At 50.4% G+C, this 22,220-nt stretch overlaps 3 protein-coding genes and 1 non-coding gene across 9 annotated transcripts in view; 2 read left to right on the plus strand and 2 right to left on the minus strand.

Moving 5' to 3' along the window:
• Positions 1–1,638: 1,638 nt before the first annotated feature.
• On the minus strand, positions 1,639–1,764 carry LOC115031835. Its single transcript, XR_003837489.1, has one exon. It is a non-coding gene; the product is annotated as a small nucleolar RNA SNORA17 (small nucleolar RNA).
• Positions 1,765–9,441: 7,677 nt separating this feature from the next.
• Positions 9,442–11,927, plus strand: Nr2c2ap (nuclear receptor 2C2 associated protein). The gene is made up of 5 exons (XM_021170633.2): positions 9,442–9,725; positions 10,100–10,190; positions 10,574–10,679; positions 10,750–10,817; positions 11,272–11,927. Exons 1-5 carry the CDS (start codon positions 9,688–9,690, stop codon positions 11,389–11,391), a joined length of 423 nt encoding a protein of 140 aa, XP_021026292.1. The 5' UTR covers positions 9,442–9,687; the 3' UTR covers positions 11,392–11,927.
• Positions 10,364–17,599, minus strand: Rfxank (regulatory factor X associated ankyrin containing protein). Of its 2 annotated transcripts, none has more exons than XM_021170632.2 (9): positions 17,340–17,595; positions 16,443–16,637; positions 14,542–14,622; positions 13,899–13,964; positions 13,624–13,724; positions 13,372–13,497; positions 12,945–13,011; positions 12,557–12,637; positions 10,364–11,638 (listed from the first exon to the last, which is right to left on the minus strand). In XM_021170632.2, exons 2-9 carry the CDS (start codon positions 16,627–16,629, stop codon positions 11,568–11,570), a joined length of 780 nt encoding a protein of 259 aa, XP_021026291.1. In that variant the 5' UTR covers positions 16,630–16,637; positions 17,340–17,595; the 3' UTR covers positions 10,364–11,567. The 2 variants fall into 2 exon arrangements, with proteins under 2 accessions (XP_021026291.1, XP_021026290.1); XM_021170631.2 differs by having other exon boundaries at positions 11,441–11,638; positions 13,869–13,964; positions 17,340–17,599.
• Positions 17,600–17,853: 254 nt separating this feature from the next.
• Borcs8 (BLOC-1 related complex subunit 8) overlaps positions 17,854–22,220 on the plus strand; it is an 11,029-nt gene continuing 6,662 nt past the window's right edge. For all 5 annotated transcript variants that reach the window (XM_021169709.2, XM_021169707.2, XM_021169708.2 and 2 more), the window contains exons 1-3: positions 17,854–18,191; positions 20,042–20,154; positions 20,652–20,716. In XM_021169709.2, the coding sequence (XP_021025368.1) occupies positions 18,155–18,191; positions 20,042–20,154; positions 20,652–20,716 (215 nt within the window). In that variant the 5' untranslated portion in view covers positions 17,854–18,154. The remainder of the gene's footprint in view (positions 18,192–20,041; positions 20,155–20,651; positions 20,717–22,220) is intronic.

Consider the following 22,220-nt stretch of genomic DNA (forward strand, 5'->3'; position numbering starts at 1 on the left):
AAAAAAAAAAAAAAAGAAAATGTTAAATCATCAGGGACCAAGTCTGGATGTGTTAACTGCAGAACTGCTCCAGCAGCTCAGCCCTGTTCATATCATTCATTCATTCATTCATTCACTCATTCATTCGCCTTTTCCTATCATTGCTTAATGGTGCACACTAGGGTCACGTGTTTACGATGCTCCTACTTTAGGTAGGAGCATACGTGCCATCTTCACACCTGTTCTTTAAAAGCCAAGATTTTAGGGGCTGGAGATGTGGTTCAGTTGGTAGGTAGGGTGCTTGCTTAGCATGCCGGAAACCTTGGGTTTGACCTCCAGCACTTCATAAACCAGGCATAGTATGGAAGTGCATGACTGAAACCCCAGCACTTGGGAGAGGGAGGCAGAGGATCAGGAGTTTAAGGGTCATCCCCAGCTACTTACCCAATTGGAGACCAGCCTGGGCGACATGAGATTCTAGCCTCAAAAGCAGACCTGAGGGGAGGGGACCTCAAGAGATGGCTCAGTGGATGAAGTGCTTGCTCACCTCACATGCATGAGGACCTGAGTCCCCAAACACCCACACAGAATTAGTGTACAGTGACATTCCTATAACTTCAGTGAGGACAGAGACAGGTGAAGCCCTGTGTCCTTTTTAAAAAGAAAACTTTTCATTGGCTCTTTGTGAATTTCACATCATGCACCCCAATGCCACCCCTCTCCCTCTCTTCTGTACCTGCCCTCCACCCTTGCAACCTTCCCCCAACAGAGGAAAAGGAAATCTCATCATGGAAGCTGTAGTGTGCCACAGTGTGTCCCATAGCAGACCCTTTGTCCACACTTCTTCACTTGCAAATGTTCATTGCAGTGACTTGGTGGTCTGGTTTGAAGCCTCTGACTTCTTATTCTATTAATACTGGATGCTTGCCAGGACTCCTCTTGGAGACCCTGTTGCTGCCTTTTGACATGGAGACCCTGTAGTGTTGGATCTGTAGGATCAGCCCCTTCATGCACTCCAGCAGGTCACTGATGGGGTAGATGTTGGTGTGGGCTCATTCAAAATCCTGGATTTGGACCTGAGAGGTATCTGAACTGGTCAGCCCATCAGCTCTCCAGCTCTTACACCCCTAAGGCTAGCTCTCCCATGATGCCTAGGTGAGGAGTGGGACCAGTTCTGCACGTCCTTTATACATTAACATGTCCCTGGGCAGTAACCCAGACCAGGGACATCTACCACGACTTTGGTAGTAACAGACCCCTGCTGTTGCAGGGCCACAGACCCAGGCAAGGCCCCCGTAACAGCACCGGCCAGGAACTCACCATGGTCCCAAGTGGCATCACTGGCTGCTCACATCAGGTTGTTCCTCACTACCTTTGTATCTCCAGTTCTGCCTCTCTTCATTGTGCCCACATCCTTCTGCTTCTCTTTCTCTTCCATTTCTTCACCACTTACTTACTGGTCTGAGCGGTGCCCGGTGTCTTGGGTCTCAGGAGCGCTATGCCCCACTTGTGCATTATGGTGCAGGTCAGGGGTCATCTTGGGCTTGATCTGCACCTCCAGGTCAGCATGGTACTGGACTTGTGGTCATCTCAGGCTAGCTCCCTGTCTGGGTCCATGGTGCTGGACTTGTGATCATCTCAGGCTTACGTTTTTCAGGGACTGTTGGGCTACTAATCATTCAGATATTCACAGGTCAGAACAGAACCCTAAGCATGGTCTCTTCTCTGCCACCTACTGATACATATGTGACACAGCAGCCACACCTGCACACCTCTTAGGGTTGGGGGCCTGTGTCATTTTATTGTTGTTTGTTTTGCTTTTTGTTTTGTTTTGTTTTGTTTTGTTTTTGAGGCAGGATTTCTCCGTGCATCTTGGCTGTGTTAGAATTTGCTCTGTAGACCAGGCTGGCCCAGAACTGAGAGATCCTCTGCCTCTGAGATTAAAGGTACCCCATACTGAGTACTGGGATTAAATGAGTGTGCCACCACTGCCTGGCCCAGAGGCCCAGAGTGCTGTGTTTGCTAGCCAGTTGACCAAGATGATGAACATGTTTCAAAAACAAATGGATGGATAAACAAAGCAGTTGGGGAGAACAGCCCATGTTGACCTGTGATTTCCACCACCACATGTACACACAAGAATATGTGTTCTTCCCCATCTTACCCTGACAAGATGGCACGTGCAGGTGCAGTCAGCATTCTGTAGGCTGAGGCAAGGGATCGTGAGTTCAGGTTCAGCCTGGACTACAAAACTGCCTCTCCAAAGAAACAAGAACAAATCTAGAACTCTGTGGTCAAATATTATGTAGCCATGAAAAATCCTATATACAACATAGCAGGGAAAAACCTGGAAACTGTGATATTGAGTTGTCAGGGACAGACAGGCACAAGCAGCCGTATCATGCATAGTTCCACGACAGAAAATGTCCAGAACTATCCAAACCCACAAAGTCAGGAAACAGCCAAGCTGTAAGGGACTGCAGTGGGAAGTGGCTTTCTCTCAAGGAGTGAAATTGCATTAGAAGGAGAAGAGATGGCTCTATTAATATAATAGAACCGTCCTTAAGCCCCCTCACTACAGGACACCAAACTACTGGCTGCTGTGTTTTGTTTGTCTGTCTGTTGTTTGCTTACTTTGAGACAAGGGCTCAATCTATAACCCCGGCCAGTATGGACTGGCTATGATGAGGCCTAGGCTGGATTTAAACTTCAGAACATCTTCCTGTCTCTGCTTCTGACGTGTTCCACCACGCCAGACTTGTTATTGTTTTCTTGGCTTTGTGGTTGCTCATAGGATCTGCTTCTCTTTAGGTGTAGGACTGTGTGTCTCTGAGAGTGAATAAGCACAGGGATCAGAAGGAGTCAGAGCCCCTAAGCTGAGGTAACAGGCAGTTCTGAGCACCTGAGCAAGGATGATGGGAACCAGACGAATCCTCCACAGGAGCAGCAGGGCTCTAACCTATCTAGCTGGGCCGGCCTCAGCACCTGCCACCTCTTTTTAAAAACCAAAGTGGGGAAAAGAAGAGGAGGAAGAGGAGGAGGAAGAAGAGGAGGAGGGAGAGGAGGGTCTCATAAATTCAGCCTGGTCTGGAACTTGCTATGTAGCCCTGGCTGGCCTCTAATACCCCATGTATTCAAGGATGACTTTGAACTCCTGATCCTGCAGCTCTTCTCTCCCAAATGCTGGGGTTGCAGATGCATACATCACCATGCCTGTTACATGTGGTGCTGTGATGGAACCTGGGGCTTTGAGCATGCCGGCCAGCACTGTACACACAAAGCCCTGGTCCCTGCCTTTAGCCTTGGTTTGGTTCGCTCTTGAGACAGGATTGGGTATGTAGAGCAAATCTAAACACTCTCTCTCTCTCTCTCTCTCTCTCTCTCTCTCTCTCTCTCTCTCACACACACACACACACACACACACACACACATACACACACAGTCCTTTTAAATGAAATAAAATAAATAAAATAAAACTCAGTGGTAAATTTTAGGCTGAAAAGATGCTCTGGAAGGTAAAGGCGAGCCTGTGCTGAACTAGGACCCTAATTCTGGAAGGCGAGAGCTGACTCCTGCGGCTGTCTTCTGACCTCCACATCTACACCATGGCAGCTATGCACCCCCTCCATAGACAACAATATTGCCTAGGGATGAATGTGACCCTAGGGTGAAGCACTTTCTTTGCATGCACTGAGATCCATGGGCTCAGAACCAGGACTGAATAAAGATTGCTGAGCCCAGCAGTACCCACTGCACACTCCCACACTGTGCACCCCAATGCTGTACACACCCACACTGCACACTTCCATGATGCACACACCCAAGATGCACTCACTACTTCTCTGGTAGCTGGGACAAAATGCCTGACAAATCCCACGTGGCGAAGAAGGGTTTCCTATGGCTCACAAGTTCTAGGATGTAGTCCATCACAGTAGAAGGCACACAGGCACTCGGAGCATCTGCAGATGTGGCAGGGAGATGAGTGCCGGGCTCACCAATCTTTAGTGAGTTCCGTTTCTGAGCCCATGGATGGTGCAGCCCATATTCAGAGTGGGTTTTCCCATCTAATTAACTAGTCTAGATATTCCCATGTGTCCGAATGTTTGTTTTCCTAGGGAAACATTTTCTTGGTGAGCCTAGAGCCTGTCAAGTTGACAATCCAATCAAGATGAGCCGTCTCCTCTCTCTTCACTCTCCCCTCAGTATGCTGGTCCCCCAATAGAGCAAGCTATATATCCTCCGAACACTATTGCCATACAAGGGTGGGCATGACAGCTCACAACTATCACCCTAGTGTTTAAGAGGCTGGTGGGAGAGAACTGTCATAACTTTAGGTCAGCCTGGACTTTACAGTAATTTCCGGGCTAGATTCAGATAAGGTCCAAACAGACAGCAGCGAGAAGATGCCAGCACTTCGAAAAAGCAGAGAGATCGCTGAGTGCGAGCTTAGCCTGGTCTGCAAATCAAGACAAGGTAGCTGGGGCTACCCTGTCTTGAAACAAAAAAATGAAGAGAAAGGTAAAGGGTTGGGAGCTTAGATCAGTAACAGAACTGCTTTGAATCCCTGTGAGGAGCTAGTGTATGGCTCAGGGACAGAATGCCCGCTTGATCTGGGAAAGGCCTATGCTCTACCCTCAGAACTAACTAGAATAAAGTGTAAGATCAAGCCGGGCGTGGTGGTGCACACCTTTAATCCCAGCACTTGGGAGGCAGAAGCAGGTAGATTTCAGAGTTCGAGGCCAGCCTGCTCTACAGAGTGAGTTCCAGGACAACCAGGGCTATACAGAGAAACCCTGTCTCGAAAAACAAGACAAAACAAAACAACAACAACAATAACAACAACAAAAAGTGTAAGACCTGCCTTCATGGGCTGGAGCGGTGTCTCAGTGATTAAGAGCCCCGGTGCCCTTGCAGAGGACCTAAGCTTGGTTCCCAGCACTCACATGGTGTATGTGAACTGTATGTGAAGTGGGAACTTACGGTTTCTTTGGGAAGTCGGTTGTGTTGGATGGTGTTTTGCTGGGGCAGACATGGGAAGAACTGTTTTTTCCTGAAGCAGACACAGGTGAGAGAATGTTTTGCTAAAGCAAACATGTAAAAAGACATGTGATGTCAAGAGGGACACAACAGACACAGATGACGCTGGGTGGTGTGGTACGCCTTGCCATTCCTTAATGGTCATATTTGTCATGACATCATAGAAAGAAACACACACACACACAAAAAAAAAAAAAAAAAAACTTCTGGCGATGCTCTGGTGGCTTGTGGCTTCCAAGGACTTCGGTTGACTGGTAGAGTGATGTCAGCTGATACAGACTCACATAGAGTTTGCTAAGACAGACTTCTGTGGTGAGGCAAGAGCTATGGGAGGAGCTCTGGATGGAGTAGAGAGGACCCAACGGACAGGGCTTCTATAGCTGGCTTTGCAGCACTTCATTGGTCTCTTGTCTTCATCTTTGCTGATCTTCATTTCATTGAGAAAGGCACAGCAGAGAACTTCTCCTTACGTTCCTGCTGGTCCTGGTCCCTCCTGCTGGCTCATGCCAAGTTGGCTGAGGCCTGGTTGTCTCTGCTAGACCGTGCCACCACTGCTGATTCATGTTTGCTATCCCAACTCTACGGAACTGGACCGCTGGTGTACATCCTGACAAGTAGATGGGAGCTGCTCCAAAGAACTATTTCTAAACAGGTCCACTTCCCCAGTATCCTAATAACCTTTCTATTCCATACCTCTGGTGAGTGGTGGGCTAGAAGGGAGGTTAAAGCATTTAAGAACCCTTATTTTATTATTATCATTTTTTTTTCCTAGACAGGGTTTCTCTGTATAGCCCTGGCTGTCCTGGAACTCACTCTGTAGACCAGGCTGGCCTCAAACTCAGAAATCCGCCTGCCTCTGCCTCCCAAGTGCTGGAATTAAAGACGTGCGCCACCACTGACTGGCTTTTAAGAACCCTTATTAAAAGTAACTTTAAAGAAATTTAAGGGGCTGGAGAGATGGCTCAGTGGTTAAGAGCACTGATTGCTCTTCCAGAGGTCCCGAGTTCAATTCCCAGCAACCATCTGTAGTGAGATCTGACTCCCTCTACTGGAGTATCTGAAGACAGCTACAGTGTACTTACATATAATAATAAATAAACCTTTTTTTTTTTTTTTTTTTAAATTAAGCCGGGCTAGCGAGATGGCTCAGCAGAGAGCAGAGTTGATTACAGCGAACAGGGCTGACCTGAAAGAGCGGGGTGGATTGGAGCAAGCAGAGGTCCTGAAACTTAATTCCCAACAACCACATGAAGGCTCACAACCATCTGTACAGGTACAGTGTACTCACATACATTAAATAAATAAATAAGTAAGTAAATAAATAAATCTTTTAAAAATATTTAATCCAACATGAGTATGTGTCTACCATTTTTGTATTTTTTGAGGCCAAGTACCAGCCTAGGCTGGCACACAGCATCCTAAGTACCAGAGGAGGAGCCTGATTTTGAGATTCTCCTGTCTAAACCTCCCAAATGCTAGGACAAGGCATACTTCATCACACCCAGCAGGTTACCATCTTGTTGTTCCTTTTGGAGTTTGCTGAGGAAACTGAGACTAAGGGAGATGGGATACCCTGCTTGGAGTTTCACAGGCCTGCTCTGTGGTCCCAGAGCCAAGCTGACCCTCGGGCCCCTCACCAACCCCATTCCTGAGCTGGTGCCAAGGCTGAAAAGAGAAACTGGCCCAGGGCCCAGGCCTGCTGGTGCTGCCGCCTGGACTGAGGGACCCTTGCCTGGGAATCTGCAAGGCTCAAAGAGCTATTTATAGGTCCACTCTGGGGTTTAGAAGGTCCCCATCTCCAGCCTGGAAGTCCCTGTCTGTTACTGGCACCCTGAGGTTAGCTTCAGGAGATGAGGTGAGGGGGGAGCAGAGTGGCTCAGAGGTCACATGGGTGGATGGAAGCTCCTGGACAACCAGGTCTCAGGCATGGTGTCCCTCTAATTGTACAGGAATATAGCCAAGGTCATAGTGGATGGATACACAATGCCACCAACCACCTGAGGAGGGAGGATTGGGAGTTTACGACTATTTTCTTGACTGCATAGTAAATCTGAGGCCATCCTGGGCTACGGAAAACCCTGTCTCATTAAATAAACAAATACATAAATAAATAGAAAAGCCAAGTGTAGTGATGTATAACTTTAATCTCAACACTTGGAGGGCAGACACAGATGGATCTCTGTGAGTTTGAGACTGGCCACACAGTGATCTCCAGGACAGTCTGGGCTACAGAGAGACCTTGTCTTGAAAACAAAAAAACCCAAAACAAAAAAAACCAAAACAAAACCCAAAGAACTAAAAAAAAAAAAAAAAAAAAGGAAGAAAGAAAGAAAGAAAGAAAGAAAGAAAGAAAGAAAGAAAGAAAGAAAGAAAGAAAGAAAGAAAATTGAAGAAAGACAAACAGTCCAGGTTCGGGGATGGGCTAGAAAGACCCAGTCCTCCATGTGACACCCTCCTGCTTCAGGGCTTGGAGGGGGACGGGAAGGAGGAGGCTCTCAGGCTCCCTGACTCAGGGATGAATGCACTATGTTGGCTACTTCACTGGGAACTCAGAGCTACTAATTCCCTGGTGAAACAGGAGGCTCTTTCATGCCCAGGCGCCAGTGGGGTGAGGAGGCGGGAAGAGAGTAGGGAGCTGGCAGTGTCCCAGGGGGCCAGGCAGCCTCATGCCAGGGCCAGAAGCAATACAGGAAGGATGGCGGCTGGGATTCTATGCAGCCTCTTCAGGCACCACAGCCACCTTTTTTGTGTTGAGTGCCACAGAGGTAACACAGCCAGCCATTGGCAGGGTAATGATGAGTCCATGCCTAGAGACAGACTTGTCTATGAGCCCCAGTGTCTCAAGTGTCATTGTTCCTGGGCGTCAACCCAAAGGGCCTACTTTTCACAGGCAGGAAGTTGAGCTCAGAGGTCAAAGGTTTGTCTGAGAACACATAGCCAAACGTTTAATGACGCAAGGCCTTGGAAAACAGCTAGGCTGGAGCGGGATGGCCTGGCAAGGAAGGCCCTGCATTTCTGGGCTGGCAGGGGATCCCTCCTGATGTGACCCAGTTACCCTGCCAGGCCTGCTTCCTGGGGCGGATTTGGGAGACACCAGTGGGATGCTAAGGAACCCTCTGGCCCTCACAGAAAGAGGAAAGATCAGAGGCCATTCAACCCAGAGGCTGCTCTATCTTGGGAGTCTTCATTCAGAGAGCAGGCTAGGGTTCCACCCTCTCCCCAAAGCTGCTGCAGACCAGTGGGAAGTGGTTCCCTAGCTCTCATTCAAACCTGTTGTCTGTGTCACCTGATTCTATGTTTTTGCTAATCCCTGGCCTGGAACTCTTTCTCTCCCAGAAAACCCTTCCTTTAGAAAGACTCCCTGCTTCTTCAGTCTCTTTGTTCCTGTGACTCATCCCTGAACCCATGACGTTTGGGGTGTCTATGTCTGGTTTTGTTGCTCTGCATCCTCTGAAATCCACCTTACACCATTCTTTGACCAAGTCTTCCATAACACATTAGGAAAGCATTCGCTGAGAGACTGATTTATCCTTCGTGCTGGTGATGGGACCCAGTGCCATGCACTTTCTGGGCATCCTGCTATCGAGCTCCTTAGCTGAGGAGATGGCTCAGTTGGTAAAGTAGCTGACCCTGACCACTCAAATGCAATTCCCAGGACCCATGCGGTGAAAGGAGAAAACTAACTCCTTCACGTTATGATCTGACTTCCACATATTAATAAAAGTAATACAAAAATTAGAGTCTGGAAAATGTTTGAGAGCACTTCTTGTTCTCGCAGAGGACCTACAGTTGGCTTCGAGCAGCCTCACTGGAAGTGGTGGTACAGGAGATCCTATGTTCTCTTCTGGAGGGACAATTACCAGACATGCATGGTATACAAACACTCAAGCAAAACACTCATTACACATTAAAGTGTTTTTAATTAAAAAATATATTTTAATCCCAATACGGGGCGTGAAGGTGCATGCCTTTAATTCCAGGGCTCAGGAGTCAGAGGCAGGAGGATCTTTGGGAGTCTAGGCGGCCATTATCTGCGAGGCAAGTTCCGGGCAGCCAAATCTACACGAGACCCTGTCTCAAAAATATATTAGGCAGATCTGCTAAACTGTCCATGTTAGATTGAAACGTAAGCCCTGCAGGAGAAGATGGATTTAGGGTCCGAGCAGGACGCACGGGCTGGGGGTGACTGATGCTCCCAGTAGCACGGCCTCTTCAACATTTATTCTGGCCTCTTAGGAAGGCAATAGGGTGCAGGGCTCCCAAGCTGCATCCACGGCGAGCAAGGCCTTCTGCAGGCAGACATGATCACAGGAAGGCCGTGGGAACATTTTGTAGCCACTAGGTGGTTCAACAGAACCAGAAACCTCAGTGTGAGGGCCCTTTAAGAGGCGAAGGGGAGGTGCCATAAGCCCCGCCCCCGCCCCGGGAACGGAACAGCGTCTGTGTAGCATTGCGCGTGCTCTATACGCACGCGGTTCCGGGTTCGTAAATCTGCAGAGACGCTGCGGCTCGGTTGGTTTAGACAGCTGCTTTTAGTGTTCCCCCGGTTACCAGATCGCCCACCTTGTCACATAGAGGTGGCCGGGGGAAGGGAGTGTGGCCGCTGGGTCAAGTTGGAAGTGGCAGCGCCGGGCTTCGAACTCGCGTTCCGCGAGGCATCCTAGAACTGTGATGACTCAGTCTTTGGTTTGTCCCGAGACTGTGAGCAGGTGAGACTCAGTGTAGATCTGGGCGCGGGGGCGGAAGAACTGGGAGCTGAGCTGTGGAGACGAGGTCCAGATGGCAGCTAGCTGGGGTCCAGAATCAGGAGCCTGGAGCAGTCTGGGGGCGGAGCCAGGTGGTAGAGTGCCTTGGTTTAAGTGGTGTGTTGCCGGGTGCGCCTGTTCCCAGGCTGGGAGACCTGGTGTTGGTGTTCCTGGCTGGGGGACCTGGTGTTGGTGTTCCTGGCTGGGGGTGCGGTCTGGTAGTTAAGTTCCGGGCTGATGATAGTAGAGTTCTTGGGTGTGGGACCGGCCGGCCTGGCGGTTGGCTCACAGCAAGGATGCCCAAGTGTTGAGGCCCCTAACCTGGTCCTGTCCTGCAGGGTCAGTTCTGTGCTCAATCGCAACAGCCGGCAATTTGGAAAGAAACATCTTTTTGACCAGGATGAAGAGACGTGCTGGAACTCTGACCAGGTGAGGTGCTTCTACACCCCTTCATTCCAAGTGGGAAGCAGATGCAGGGTTGCAGGGTGCCTTGAGATCTCTGGGGAGACCTAGAAAGTACAGTGTGCTTGTACCCTTCCTGTGCTGGCCGTGGCACTTGAAAGATGAACAGACAAAAAACAAACAAACAAAAAAGCCGGGCAGTGGTGGCGCACACCTTTAATCCCAGCACTTGGGAGGCAGAGGCAGGTGGATCTCTGAGTTCGAGGCCAGCCTGGTCTACAAAGTGAGTTCCAGGACAGCCAGGGCTATACAGAGAAACCCTGTCTTGAGAAAAAAAAAAGATGAACAGAACATCATAGGGCCCTAACCTTGCAGTTACCAAGTGCCTCAGTTTATCCCTCTGCTTCCAGGGCCCCTCCCAGTGGGTGTCACTCGAGTTTCCCCAGTGTGTTCAGATCACACAGCTGCAGGTGCAGTTCCAGGGTGGCTTCTCCAGTCGCCACAGCCGCCTGGAAGGTACTAGAAAAGCTGAGAGGTGGGGTGTCCACACGGTTTCCTGGATTCTTAGCCCATTTCTCCATTGCAGGTTCACGGGGTGGGGAGGCACTCAGCAAGATTATAGATTTCTATCCTGAGGACACCAATGCCCTTCAGATATCCTGCCTGTCTTGTGGTGGGAGGGATCTGGTTTTCTACAAGCTTCAGGTCTTTGGGTGTGGTGGTAATGGCACTGGGGAGGCTGAGGCAGAAGGATCCAGAATGCCAGGCCAGCTTGGACCAGACCCTGTCTCAAAAGAATCAAAGGTTTGACCTCCTCGGCAGGCGTAGGAACTGCTTCTCTGTGCTTTAGTGCCCTGGAGGGGCTGCAGGAAGATCAGGAGTTCAAGGTCAGCCTCAACTACACAGTTTGAGGCCAGCCTGGGTTACCTGAGACCCTCATATTTAAAAGAGAAAGAAAAGAAGGTGCTATTGATTTCTTGCTGGGTATGAGAGGCATCAAGAATCAAGAGCCTTTAGTCCGTGGCCCATCGGGTGGTCTCTGGACTGGGAAGGTAGGGCCTGATGGGTCAGAGATAAAACTGCCATTTCCTTGACTGCAAGAAGTCACACCTTCTCCATCCCCACAATGGAGGTGGACCGACTGAAGTTGACTTTTGAGGACACCACCGACTTTTTTGGCCGAGTAGTCATCTACCACCTGCGGGTGCTGGGTGAGAAGGCAGGGTGAGAAGCGGCTATTCCTCCAGGAAGCCCCCCTGGGAGGCACCCTGAAGGCCTTCAAGTTCTGCACAGATTTATTGGTTCCTGTTGCGGAGGGCCCTTCCCACCACTGTCCAGGAGCTGCCTTTCCAGCCAGTTGTGGGCTGACTGTCCCTGAGTGCCTGGGTTCCCAGCAGGCTGTCTTCACTCGGGGTCCACAGGCCCCAGGGTGCTCTGGAACAATCTGAGGATGTGGCTCTCCATCACCTGTTGCACTGTGGGAGGAGGTGGGAGGAGGGGTGAGCTGGGGGAGCCGGGAAGAAGGGACTGAAGAAGATGCTCAGCCTCAGATGTAAACAGGAGGCCGTGGGCAGGAAACTGTCCAGCCAAGTGCTTTTCTGCTTTTCTGTTCTTGCTGGGCTGGGCTCCCTACCTTGAGAATAGGTTGCTTTAAGGCAAGGTTTGCCTGTCTCCCTCCACTCCTGCATCCCACCCACCCTCCGAATTATAGCTCTCCCTGCCTTCAGAACCATGAGTCCAAATAAAATGTTTAAAAAAACCAAACACCCCATTTGTGGTACTCTGTTACAGCAACAGGAAAGGAAGTCTGGGATGCCCACGCCACCACCATGAGGAACGATGCGTGGATATGGGTGGAGGTGACAACCAAGACCATGCCCGCCCTGGGGCTGGGATGGTGCTGTTTGTATTTCTGAGTGTCTGTGTCCCCCCAGAGTGTCTCTTGAGTGTCTGTGCCCCCCAGAGTATCTCTGAGTGTCTGTGTCCCCCAGAGTGTGTCTGAGTGTCTGTGTGCTCCCAGAGTGTCTCTTGAGTGTCTGTGCCCCCCAGAGTGTCTCTGAGTGTCTGTGTCCCCCAGAGGATCTCTGAGTGTCTGTGTTCCCCCAGAGTGTGTCTGAGTGTCTGTGTCCCCCCGGAGTGTCTCTGAGTCAGTCTGTGTCCCCCAGAATGTGTCTGAGCATGTGTCTCCCCCTCCCCCCCGAGTGTGTTGTCTGAGTGTCTGTGTCTCCCCGGGGCAGTGTTCTCTTGTCATGCACTGGTGTCCCTGCTGCAACCTGGGTGCTAAGGGCCGTGTTTCCTACCAGGATCTAGCACCCATGGGGAACACCCTGTGTACAGCCTCTGCGGCCACCCCATCTACAGCCCCTCAGCTTGCCACAGTATCCCAAGCCCACCTTTGCGGTATCCCAGCGCCACTGCAAGATCCATTGGGGTGTAGCCAGAGTCAGCCTCTGTGGTGAGGTCAGCACCCCGTGCTGTGAAGAGGAATGGGCACTCAGAGATGGGAGCTCATGGCAGGGCTTGGAGACTGAAGGCTGGAGTGACTCTTCCCTCCCCACCCCAGTACAACTACAGGTCTGCCTTTTGTCCATTGACACAGCACAGTGGCCAGACTTCAGTAGCCCCTACCTAAAGAACAGGGTTTAGAGTCTCTGAGGCATGGAGGGTAGGAGGCTCATCATGGCTGACAGGATGCAACACAAACCCCCTCACACTACCCTGTCTCTTCTGGTCTACACTTGGAGCCTGTGATTCCTGCAGGGCCCATGGGCTCCCACTCACCCAGTAAGGCCTCCACACACTTCACGTGGTTCCCACGCACAGCATAGAGCAGTGGTGTTCCTCCATTCTGTTGGATAAGATCATGTGAAAACCAAGGTAAGTCTCAGTGCCCTGCCCTTGCCCTCTGGCTGCCAATTCAACCTACTTCCTGCCTACCACTTGGGATATCTTTCTGTTCTGTGTCCTAGATGCCTATTCTTCCAGGAAGCCCTCCCTGACTTTTCCTCGACTGCCTGCCGGCCATTTATAGCTCTACTCTTTCTGTGTATCTTGTTTTCCCTGCACTGGGAACTGTTATCAGGTATGAGGACAGTTGTCTTGTGTTTCCAGAACCAGGGCAGGCTTGGCACCTTGCAGGGACCCCATCCATGTTCAGGTAGGAATGGAAAGCAGGAGGCTAAGACAGATAAGGGTGGCAGCGCCTCACCCAGTCATAGATGTTGATGTCCACGTCACGGTCAAGCAGCAACCTCACGATGTCCGTGTAGCCACCCATACTGGCAAGTGACAGTGCACTCTCCCGCTCCTTGGCCAGGATGTGGGGGTCAGCACCCTGGGAGACAGGATAGTGATGGGACCCTGGAACCCCAGGGTCCCCAAGTAGGGCAGCACATCTCCAATGCAGCAGCTTCAGAGGCTGAGACCCCAGCCTGTCCATGTGTTCCCAGGATAGACATACCCAGTCTAGCAAGAAGCGAACTGTCTCAATTTCTCCAAAGGCTGAGGCCCAGATGAGGGGGGTGAAGCCACGCTCATCCGGTTTGTTGATCAGGTTGTTCCCTGACAAGTGGAATATGGGACAGGGATGGCAAGATTGTCAGCTCTTGTGAGCAGGGTGGGTGGGGTTCAGGGGTCACATGAAGGGGAACATTACACAAATCATACATGCACACACAAGCCACTCTCACGAACAAGTTCCCCTACCAGACAGGCATGTGCAGGCAGTACACGCACCCTTCCGCAGATGATCCTTCAGTTGGCTCAGCTCCCCTTGGGCTGCAAGCTGGTGGATGGAGAGGGCTGGGGGGCAGAGACAGGCAGTGCTCACCCACTCCATCCCTCTCCAGGCCTCAGTTTACCCTGCTCATCCTCTTTTTGTTTCTGTTTTGAGGTAGGATCTCATGTAGCCCTGGCTGGCCTGCAACTTGGTACATGTTTGGTCTGTGTAGCAAAGGATGACATAGAACTGCTAATTCTCATGAGTGATGGGATGACAGGTATACGCTACTATTCTCAGTTTATGAGGAGACTGAGATAGAACTCAGGACTTTGTGCATGCTAGCTGAGCAATCTACCAACTGAGCTACAAGCACTCTGACAGCTGAGCTATAAGCACTCCATCCACTGAGCTACAAGTACTCTAGCTACTGAGCCATAAGCACTCTATCCACTAAGCTACATTCCCCAATCCCTTGTGGTCTTTCGTTCTTTCTTGTTTTTGTTATAGGGTCTCATGTAATCTAGGCTGACCTCCTATTCTGTAAGTAGCTAAGAATGACCTTGAACTTCTGATCTCCCACCCCAACTGCAGGGCCATAGAGCACCATGGAGCTTGTAAGGAATCCTCTAGCCCCATCCCTACTTGAGTTCTACTTACAGTCCAGGGTGGCTGGCAGAGCTGAGACCTCATTCCCACGTTGCCGGTTTGTGAGGGTTGTGGAGTGCTTCAGGAAACTTCCTGCAGGAAGAGGAAGGGCTGTTCCCTGGGGTCTGGGCTGTTCCCAAGGGTGTCAGGACAGATGCTGCAGGCTCCAGGCTTAAGAAGACCACCCCTCTGATCTCCACGTGCACACCCACATTCACACACAGACATTAACCGTAAATTAATAATCTTAAATGAAGGGAAGATGAAGGGCCTAGTGGCACAGGCCACATTCCCAGCCTGGGCTACACAGGGAATTCCAGCTCAGTTGAGACCACAGAATTGAGCCCTATAGAAAAGGAACAGGAGGAGGAGGTGGGGGCAGAAGGGCTGTGGATGCAGTGTGGTGGCCCAGCACAAACCAGAACAAGAAACAAGGAGCTGGAGATGGATCATTCACTGGTCACGAGTGCTTGCTGCTCTTGCAGAGGACCCCTGCAGAGGTGGTTCTAGCACCTGCCTGTGAGGAAGCCCAGCCGCAGGGTACCTGATGCCTCTGGCCTCTGTGGACATGTGCACTGCTCACACACAGACTCTGGAGACGTGCCTCAGTGGTTAGAGCACTGGCTATTCTGCCCGAGGACCTGGATTTGGATCATAATACCCAACCGTTGCCTCACAATCTATGGTAACTCCAGTTCCAGTGATCTAATGCCTTCTTCTGTGCCACACCACCTCCAGTAGGATCTGTGTGACAAGTTCCACAGACTGAATGACAAGTTCCACAGACTGAGGCAATCGACCTCCAGGGGGAGGCCTCCTGGAACCGGTTGTGGAACTCTTCGCTGGAGAAAAAATATTGTTCTCTTGGCAATCTATCTTCTGTTTTATTTTCTCTTATTCCTTTTCTTTTCTTTTTTTTTTTTTTACTTTGGTTTTTCGAGACAGGGTTTCTCTGTGTAGCCCTGGCTGTCCTGGAACTCACTTTGTAGACCAGGCTGGCCTCGAACTCAGAAATCTTCCTGCCTCTGCCTCCCAAGTGCTGGGATTAAAGGTGTGCGCCACCACCTCCCGGCTCTTATTCCTTTTCTTATTTACATGTTCTTGGCCTGGTAGCCTAGGCCAAGATCTTAAATGAGAATAATGGGTAAGAAACCATCCCTAGAGATGGGGTCACTAGCATGACCTTATCCCCGAGGAAACCAACGCTTTACTTTCTAAATCATTTACAACACTATTATGATAGAGAAAAAGTTTCCCAACTATAAAATTTCATGAGCCTGTGTCCTCTGAAAGAACAAGTTCTCTAAACAACTCAGCTGTTGCTCTGCCCACCCACACCACCCTTTTGAAGACAGGGTTCTCTATGAGGTCTTGGTGGTCCTGGAACTCCGGGGACTACCTGCCTTTGTCTTTTGAGTATTGGGATTAAAGTTATATGCCAACAACTATACCTGGCAAATCTTTAAAGAATATATATATATATATATATATATATATATACGCACACACACATATATATGTATACATACATATATATACACATATATATGTGTATATATTTGGGGGGGTTACTTTTGTTTTTTTTTTCGAGACAGGGTTTCTCTGTATAGCCCTGGCTGTCCTGGAACTCACTCTGTAGACCAGGCTAGCCTCAAACTCAGAGATCCACCTGCCTCTGCCTCCCAAGTACTGGGATTAAAGGCGTGCGCCACCACACCCAGCAAGAATATATATTTTATATATACTTCTACATACATGTACCATATTATACATACACACACACACACACACACACACACACACACACACGACAATAAAAATAACCTAGGAGGGTGGAGGGGAAGAGCGATGAGAGCAGAGATGTGGTCTGGAACTTGACAGTCTCCCTCACCAGAGCCCAGAGTGGTTCTCACCCTGCAGTGAGGATGCACTGGCATCTGCTTCGGGATTCACAGCATCTGGGGTGCAGGGGAACAGACTGAGGACGACAGTGTCTGAGTTCTCTGGGGACTCATCTCTGTTGTCCTCAGGATCCTCTAGGTCAGGAACAGGAGGTTGCTGGTTTGGGATGAGGTTCTCTGCAACCTGAGTAGGCTCCATGGAGGAAGCTGGAGTGAAGAGATGACAGTAATTAGCCAAATCTCATGGTCCGTCCCCAAGATGGCTCAGTTGGTAAAGGCACTTGTCACCAAGTCAGATGACCCAATTTTGATTCCAGGAACCCACAGCGGGGAGGGAAAGAACTGACCCTAGTAAGCTGTCCTCTGACCTCCACACCAACCCCACAGCACATCCTGCCCCCCAAATAAAAGAATAAATGCGTTCTTATCAGGGGCTGGAGCTTGGTTAGGTGGGGCATGATAGCGCACACCTTTAGTCCTAGTACTTGGGAGGCAGAGGCAGGCAGATCCCTTTGAGTTCAAGACTAGCCTAGTCTAAATTGTGAATTCCAGGACAGCCATGGTCTGCATATTGAGCCTTGCTTTATGACGCTGGGAAAACTGTGGCTTTAGATAAATATCATCGTTAATAAATTAACACCAGAACCCAAGGCAATAAAATGAGGGCTCTGGCAGCAGTCTCGGTTCCAATCACTTACAAGCTATAAAAACCTAGTCTATGACTAAGCTGAGCCTCATTTCCTCCTTAATAAGGTGAAGATGTAAGGCCTCAGAGAGGTCATATCAGAAAATATCATAAGAGAGATACTAATGTCAAACTTATCAATGTCCCACTGTGGTTATTTGGGTCGGAATCCCCCAAAATGACTTAGGATTCAACAAAAGATGCGACGTGTAAGATCCACTCACCTCCCTCCAGCCTCCTCTGTGTCCCTACGCTGCCAGCCTCGGTCTTCCAAAACTCAGGAAGCTCTGTTCACAAACTTTTCTGGTTCAGTAGATCTCCTAAAGAGCAAGTTGGTGACCGGACGCTCAGTTCTCTAGCTTCCTCTCCTGGGACATAGAGCTGCAACTTAATACGCGACGACTACTCCTACTGGAGAACGCCTCCACTGCGCCTGCGCACCCTTGCCCTGCAAAAGTACCAAAAAATAAAAAATAAAAACCCGAAGCTGCTTCTAGCCCTTTAAGACAGAAGGGAGGTGCGTGGCTTCCGCGGAGGCCAATGGGTACAGCGGCGCATGCGCGCGCTATCCTTCCTAAAGGGCTGAAGGAGCCTTAGACTCGCTGAGGATTTTACTGCGCGTGCGCTTCCCCGCCCCACGCACCGCCCCCACCTGTCTTCCCCAATCGAATCCACAGACGGCGGGAGGGCGGAGCATTCGCCCCACGGGGCGGAGACACATGGGCGGGACTTGTCAAATTTAAAGAGACGGAATATTATTGTTACTTTGTCCAGAACAATTTCCCTGCCCTGGTCCCTGAGAATTATCTGTACGTGTAGCAGGGAGTCCTTGACGAGGTATCCTATAACATCAAGAGATCTCTATCCTCCCCACACGCTCGCCTAGGACTGCCTCCTTCCGTCTATCTCGTGTCAGAATAGAAGTTAGCTCGGAAGAGGAGCCAGCGGACAGGACGCCAGAACCCAAACCTGAACGTTTAAACGTCTCAACCTCCCGACTTCCGCTTCCGGTTTCTGAGCTCTGCTGCCTGCCTTCGCTATGGAAGAACCTGAGATGCAGCTGAAGGGAAAGAAAGGTGTTGCGGGACCCTAGAGGGGTTGGAGGGGCCTAGAGAGGGCAGCGCGGGAAGGTACATGACAAAGAGCCGCCGTAGACCTCCCGGCCTGCGGGGCTCGACGGAAAAGGGAGGCCGATGTCTCCCGCCGGGAGGTGGTGTGATGATGTATAATGATCCCGGGCAGGAAAAAGCTCTTTTCTACTTCTGAGATAAGGTCCGGGGATGTAACCCTGGCTGTATTGGAACTCGCTGTGTAGACAGGGATGGTCTCAAACCTCTCTGCCTTCTGAGAGTTGGAATTAAAAGCAGAATCCATCCAGGTCCCTGCTCAGTGTAATGTGGTTTTTAGCCTGGGAACACGTAAAGGAGTATGTGGGCTTGGTGGCGCAATACTCTAATCCTCTCTTCTCAAGAGGCAAGAAGTTGCAGGCCAGTTTGGTCTACACATTGAAACTCAAATCTTGAGAGAAGAGCTGGGGCTTTAGCTCAGTCGGAAACACTTTGACCAGCGCCGCGTTCAAAGCTCTGGATTTGATCCCCAACACTGCAAAATATATTAAGGACCAGATAAGTAGGTTATTTTCTTTAGCTGATGGGAGCCCTGGGTGGTAAGAGGAGTTGGTGCCATCTGCCACCATTAGCCTGGTCAGAGCTTGTCTGATTCAGGAAGGAGTGGGGGGTGGAGGGGACTGAAGTTGGAAGCAACAGGATCCTTGATGGATGGAGCAGGAAGGATAGAGACTTCCTGACTGAGAAAGCTGTTGGTCAAAGTCTACCCTGGGATGATGGTTTTCGTGCAGTTGACTTGTGGTAGGAACATGAGTTCTGGAGTAAAGGAAACAGGCTTAACAGGAACTTGAATGGATTCTGCAGAGGGCAGCCTTAGCAGGCATGCTTCTGCGACAGGGCCTGTGATAGACCTCAGAGCTGTTCCCACACAGCAAGGGACGTGGCCTTCCACATCGTTCCTGTCTCAGAGTAGATGCCTCACAAGATTGTGGACTTTAGGCACCTTTGAGTTCTGTGTTCATCCTCTGGTCAGCTGGCTATGGTGGTACATGCTTCTCTTCCCAGCACTTGGGAGGCAAAGGCAGGGGGATTGCTGTGAGTTAAGGACAGCTTAGTCAACACAGTGAGTTACAGGGAATCCAGAGCTACTAGATTCTAGGATGATGTTCCATACTGCTCTCCAGTATGCTCCAGTTTTAAAGGGGGAGGGGGCTGTCAGTGGCTTTAGTACCATCCACCAATGTCCTCTGAAAGTGGGTCTGGGGAGAGAAGATTGTGAGTTCATGTGTGTGCTGATGCTCCCTTGAGTTAGGCCTTGCTGTCTAGAGACCATCCCTGGACCCGCAGGTGACAGTGAGAGTGGTGCACCCTGGCGGCTCCTCTCTAACTCCCATTGGGCTCAGAGATTGAACAATCAGGAGTGTAATGTGGGTGGGACTCAGCTGGCAGAGTGTTGCCTGGCATGCATGAAACTCTGGGTTATATGTCCAGCACTGAATAAACTAGGGGTGGTGTCACACATGTGCAGTCCCAGCACTCAGGAGATGGAGGCAGGAAGATTAGCAGTTCAAAGTCATTCTGGCTTACAGAAAACTAAAGTCTAGCTTGGGCTGGAGATCCAATTATTATTATTTTTTTAATGTTAGAGAATTGTCTCAGTGGTTAAGAGTGCTTAGTGATCTTACAGATGCCTAAGCTCAATATGATTGGTTCCTCCATTCACAGTGAGCAGGTCACAGCCACCTGTACCTCCAGTTCTTCTAGCCTCAAACTGTCACTCAGTCATGTGCATAGACACTTAAATACATACACATAACTCAAAATAAAATACTTAACCTTTATTCCCTTATTAAACACAGTCACAGACAAGTTCACCGAGAGTGTCTATGTCCTTGCCAACGAGCCATCAGTGGCCCTGTACCGGCTACAGGAACATGTGCGCCGTTCACTGCCAGAGCTGGCCCAGCACAAGGTGAGTTCTGCCAGCCCTGCCGAGGATCTCCCCCAGGTCCACTCACAGCTCCTGAGCAGGAGTGGAGTGCTATCCACAGAGGGGCTGAACTCAAAACAGAGGCTCTGGTGAGATGAACTGTAGCAGCTGCATCAGGGGGACAATGTGGGGAACAGCCCTTGATGGCTTTTGAAAGAGACGGTCTGGTCTGTGTTAGTAACCAGCGAGCTGAGGGAAGAGCCCAGGGAAGGGTGTGCCACGCAGAAGGAATTGACTTTGCAGGTCTTGAGGCCTTCCAGTCACGCAGAGCCCCAGAGGAGAGAGGGCTGCCAGAGGAAAAGACTCTGTGGTCTAAGCAAGGAGTAGGAAGGCCCTACCAGGATATCTAGGGGGAATAGGGAATTCAGGAAGGCTTGGTGAGAGAGAGGGACTCAGCTTGGGGGGAGATGGGGGGGTCGCATATAGCACTGGCTCCCATAGAGCCTTCCCTCCTAACACCTGCCCCCCAACCCCTGCAGGCTGACATGCAGAGATGGGAAGAGCAGAGCCAGGGCGCCATATACACCGTGGAGTACGCCTGCAGGTGAGATCCACATTCATCACAGGGCAGAGGGCACGGCTCCCAGTCTCCAACCCCCATTGCAGTCTCCAGCCACCATTGCAGTACAGCCTCAACACCTCTGACGGGTCCCGCAGTTTTCTTGGGGAGCTTAAGGATGTGACTATTTGCCTCTGGCTTGGGGTGGGTGATGGATAGCTCACTAGATAAAGTGCCCTGTGTACAAATTCTCTCTGAAGCACCCCTGTTGACAGTTGATGGGCACCTGTAATTCTAGCTCTGAGGAGTCAGCAGAATACCTGGACTGGCTCCTCTAGAGAGCTAGTCCTGTTGGTGAATTCCTAGTTAAGTGAGAGACTCTTGCTTCAAATTAGGGCCTAGGGCTCAGTTGATAGAATGCTTGTGTGAAAAAGTGAGGTGGAGAGCAACCGATGAGCGTGCCAGCATCAGCCTCTGGGCTCTGCACACATGCACCCACAGGGATGCACACACGTGCAACTGCCCACCCACAAGCACACATTCACTCATATAAGCCACACAGACACAGAATATCAGCTCGTTCCCAGCTGAGCACAAAGCCTTAGGCCTGACCACAGTTAAGCAGAGTTAGGTTGCCTCCTGCCCAGTGCTGGGCCCTCCAGCACAGGGCCCTGACAGAAGGGGCTGAGTGTGCCTACCACTTCTGCCTGTCCTGCTGTGTCTGAGTTGGATCTTGTACACCCCAGGCTGACCTTGAGTACCCAGGCTTAAAAAGTTCTGCTCCACCCTCCCAAGGATTTGAGACCATTCTGCATATGACTTTTACTCACTCATAGATTTTATCTAACATTTAGTGTGTGTGTGAGGGTGTGGGATGTGCACTTGTGCCATGGTAGATGTATGGAAGTCAGGACAGATCACAGGAATCTATGTGTGTCCCAGTCATCGAGCTCAGGTCATCAGCCTCAGTGGCAAGTGCTTTTACCCCCTTGACCATATCTCTGCCCCCCTCCTGTTTGGCTCTGTGAGTGTGGTCTCAAGTCTGTGCTGTGCACACTGGCTATGTCCAAAGGCTTGAACTTGTGGAATATACAGGACTCCATCTTCCCCTCTGCACATTTTTGTTTTGTTTTGCTTTGCTTTGTTTTGTTTTGTTTTGTTTGAAGCAGGGTCTCTGTGTAGCCCTGGCTGACCTGGAATTTACTATGTGGCTAGGCTGGTCTCAAACTCACAGAGATTCTCCTCCCTCTGTTTCCCAAGTGCTGGAAGTAAAGGCATGTGCCGCCATTCCCAGCCCTTCTTTGCACTTTTAGGCTCAAGCAGCAGGCCAGCTCTCCTTTTGAGATACCAGCACTATGTCCAGTCCTATGGTCTGGTGTGGCACACTGGTTCACTCTGTGCTTCTTTTTTTTGTTTTGTTTATTTTTGTTTTTTTCGGGGGTGGGGGGGGCAGTGAGACAGAGTTTCTCTGTGTAGCCCTGGCTGTCCTGGAACTCACTCTGTAGACCAGGCTGGCCTTGAACTCAGAAATCCGCCTGCCTCTGCCTCC

This window comes from Mus caroli, chromosome 8 (genome assembly GCF_900094665.2).
Source record: "Mus caroli chromosome 8, CAROLI_EIJ_v1.1, whole genome shotgun sequence".
Classification (NCBI taxonomy): Eukaryota; Metazoa; Chordata; class Mammalia; order Rodentia; family Muridae; genus Mus; species Mus caroli.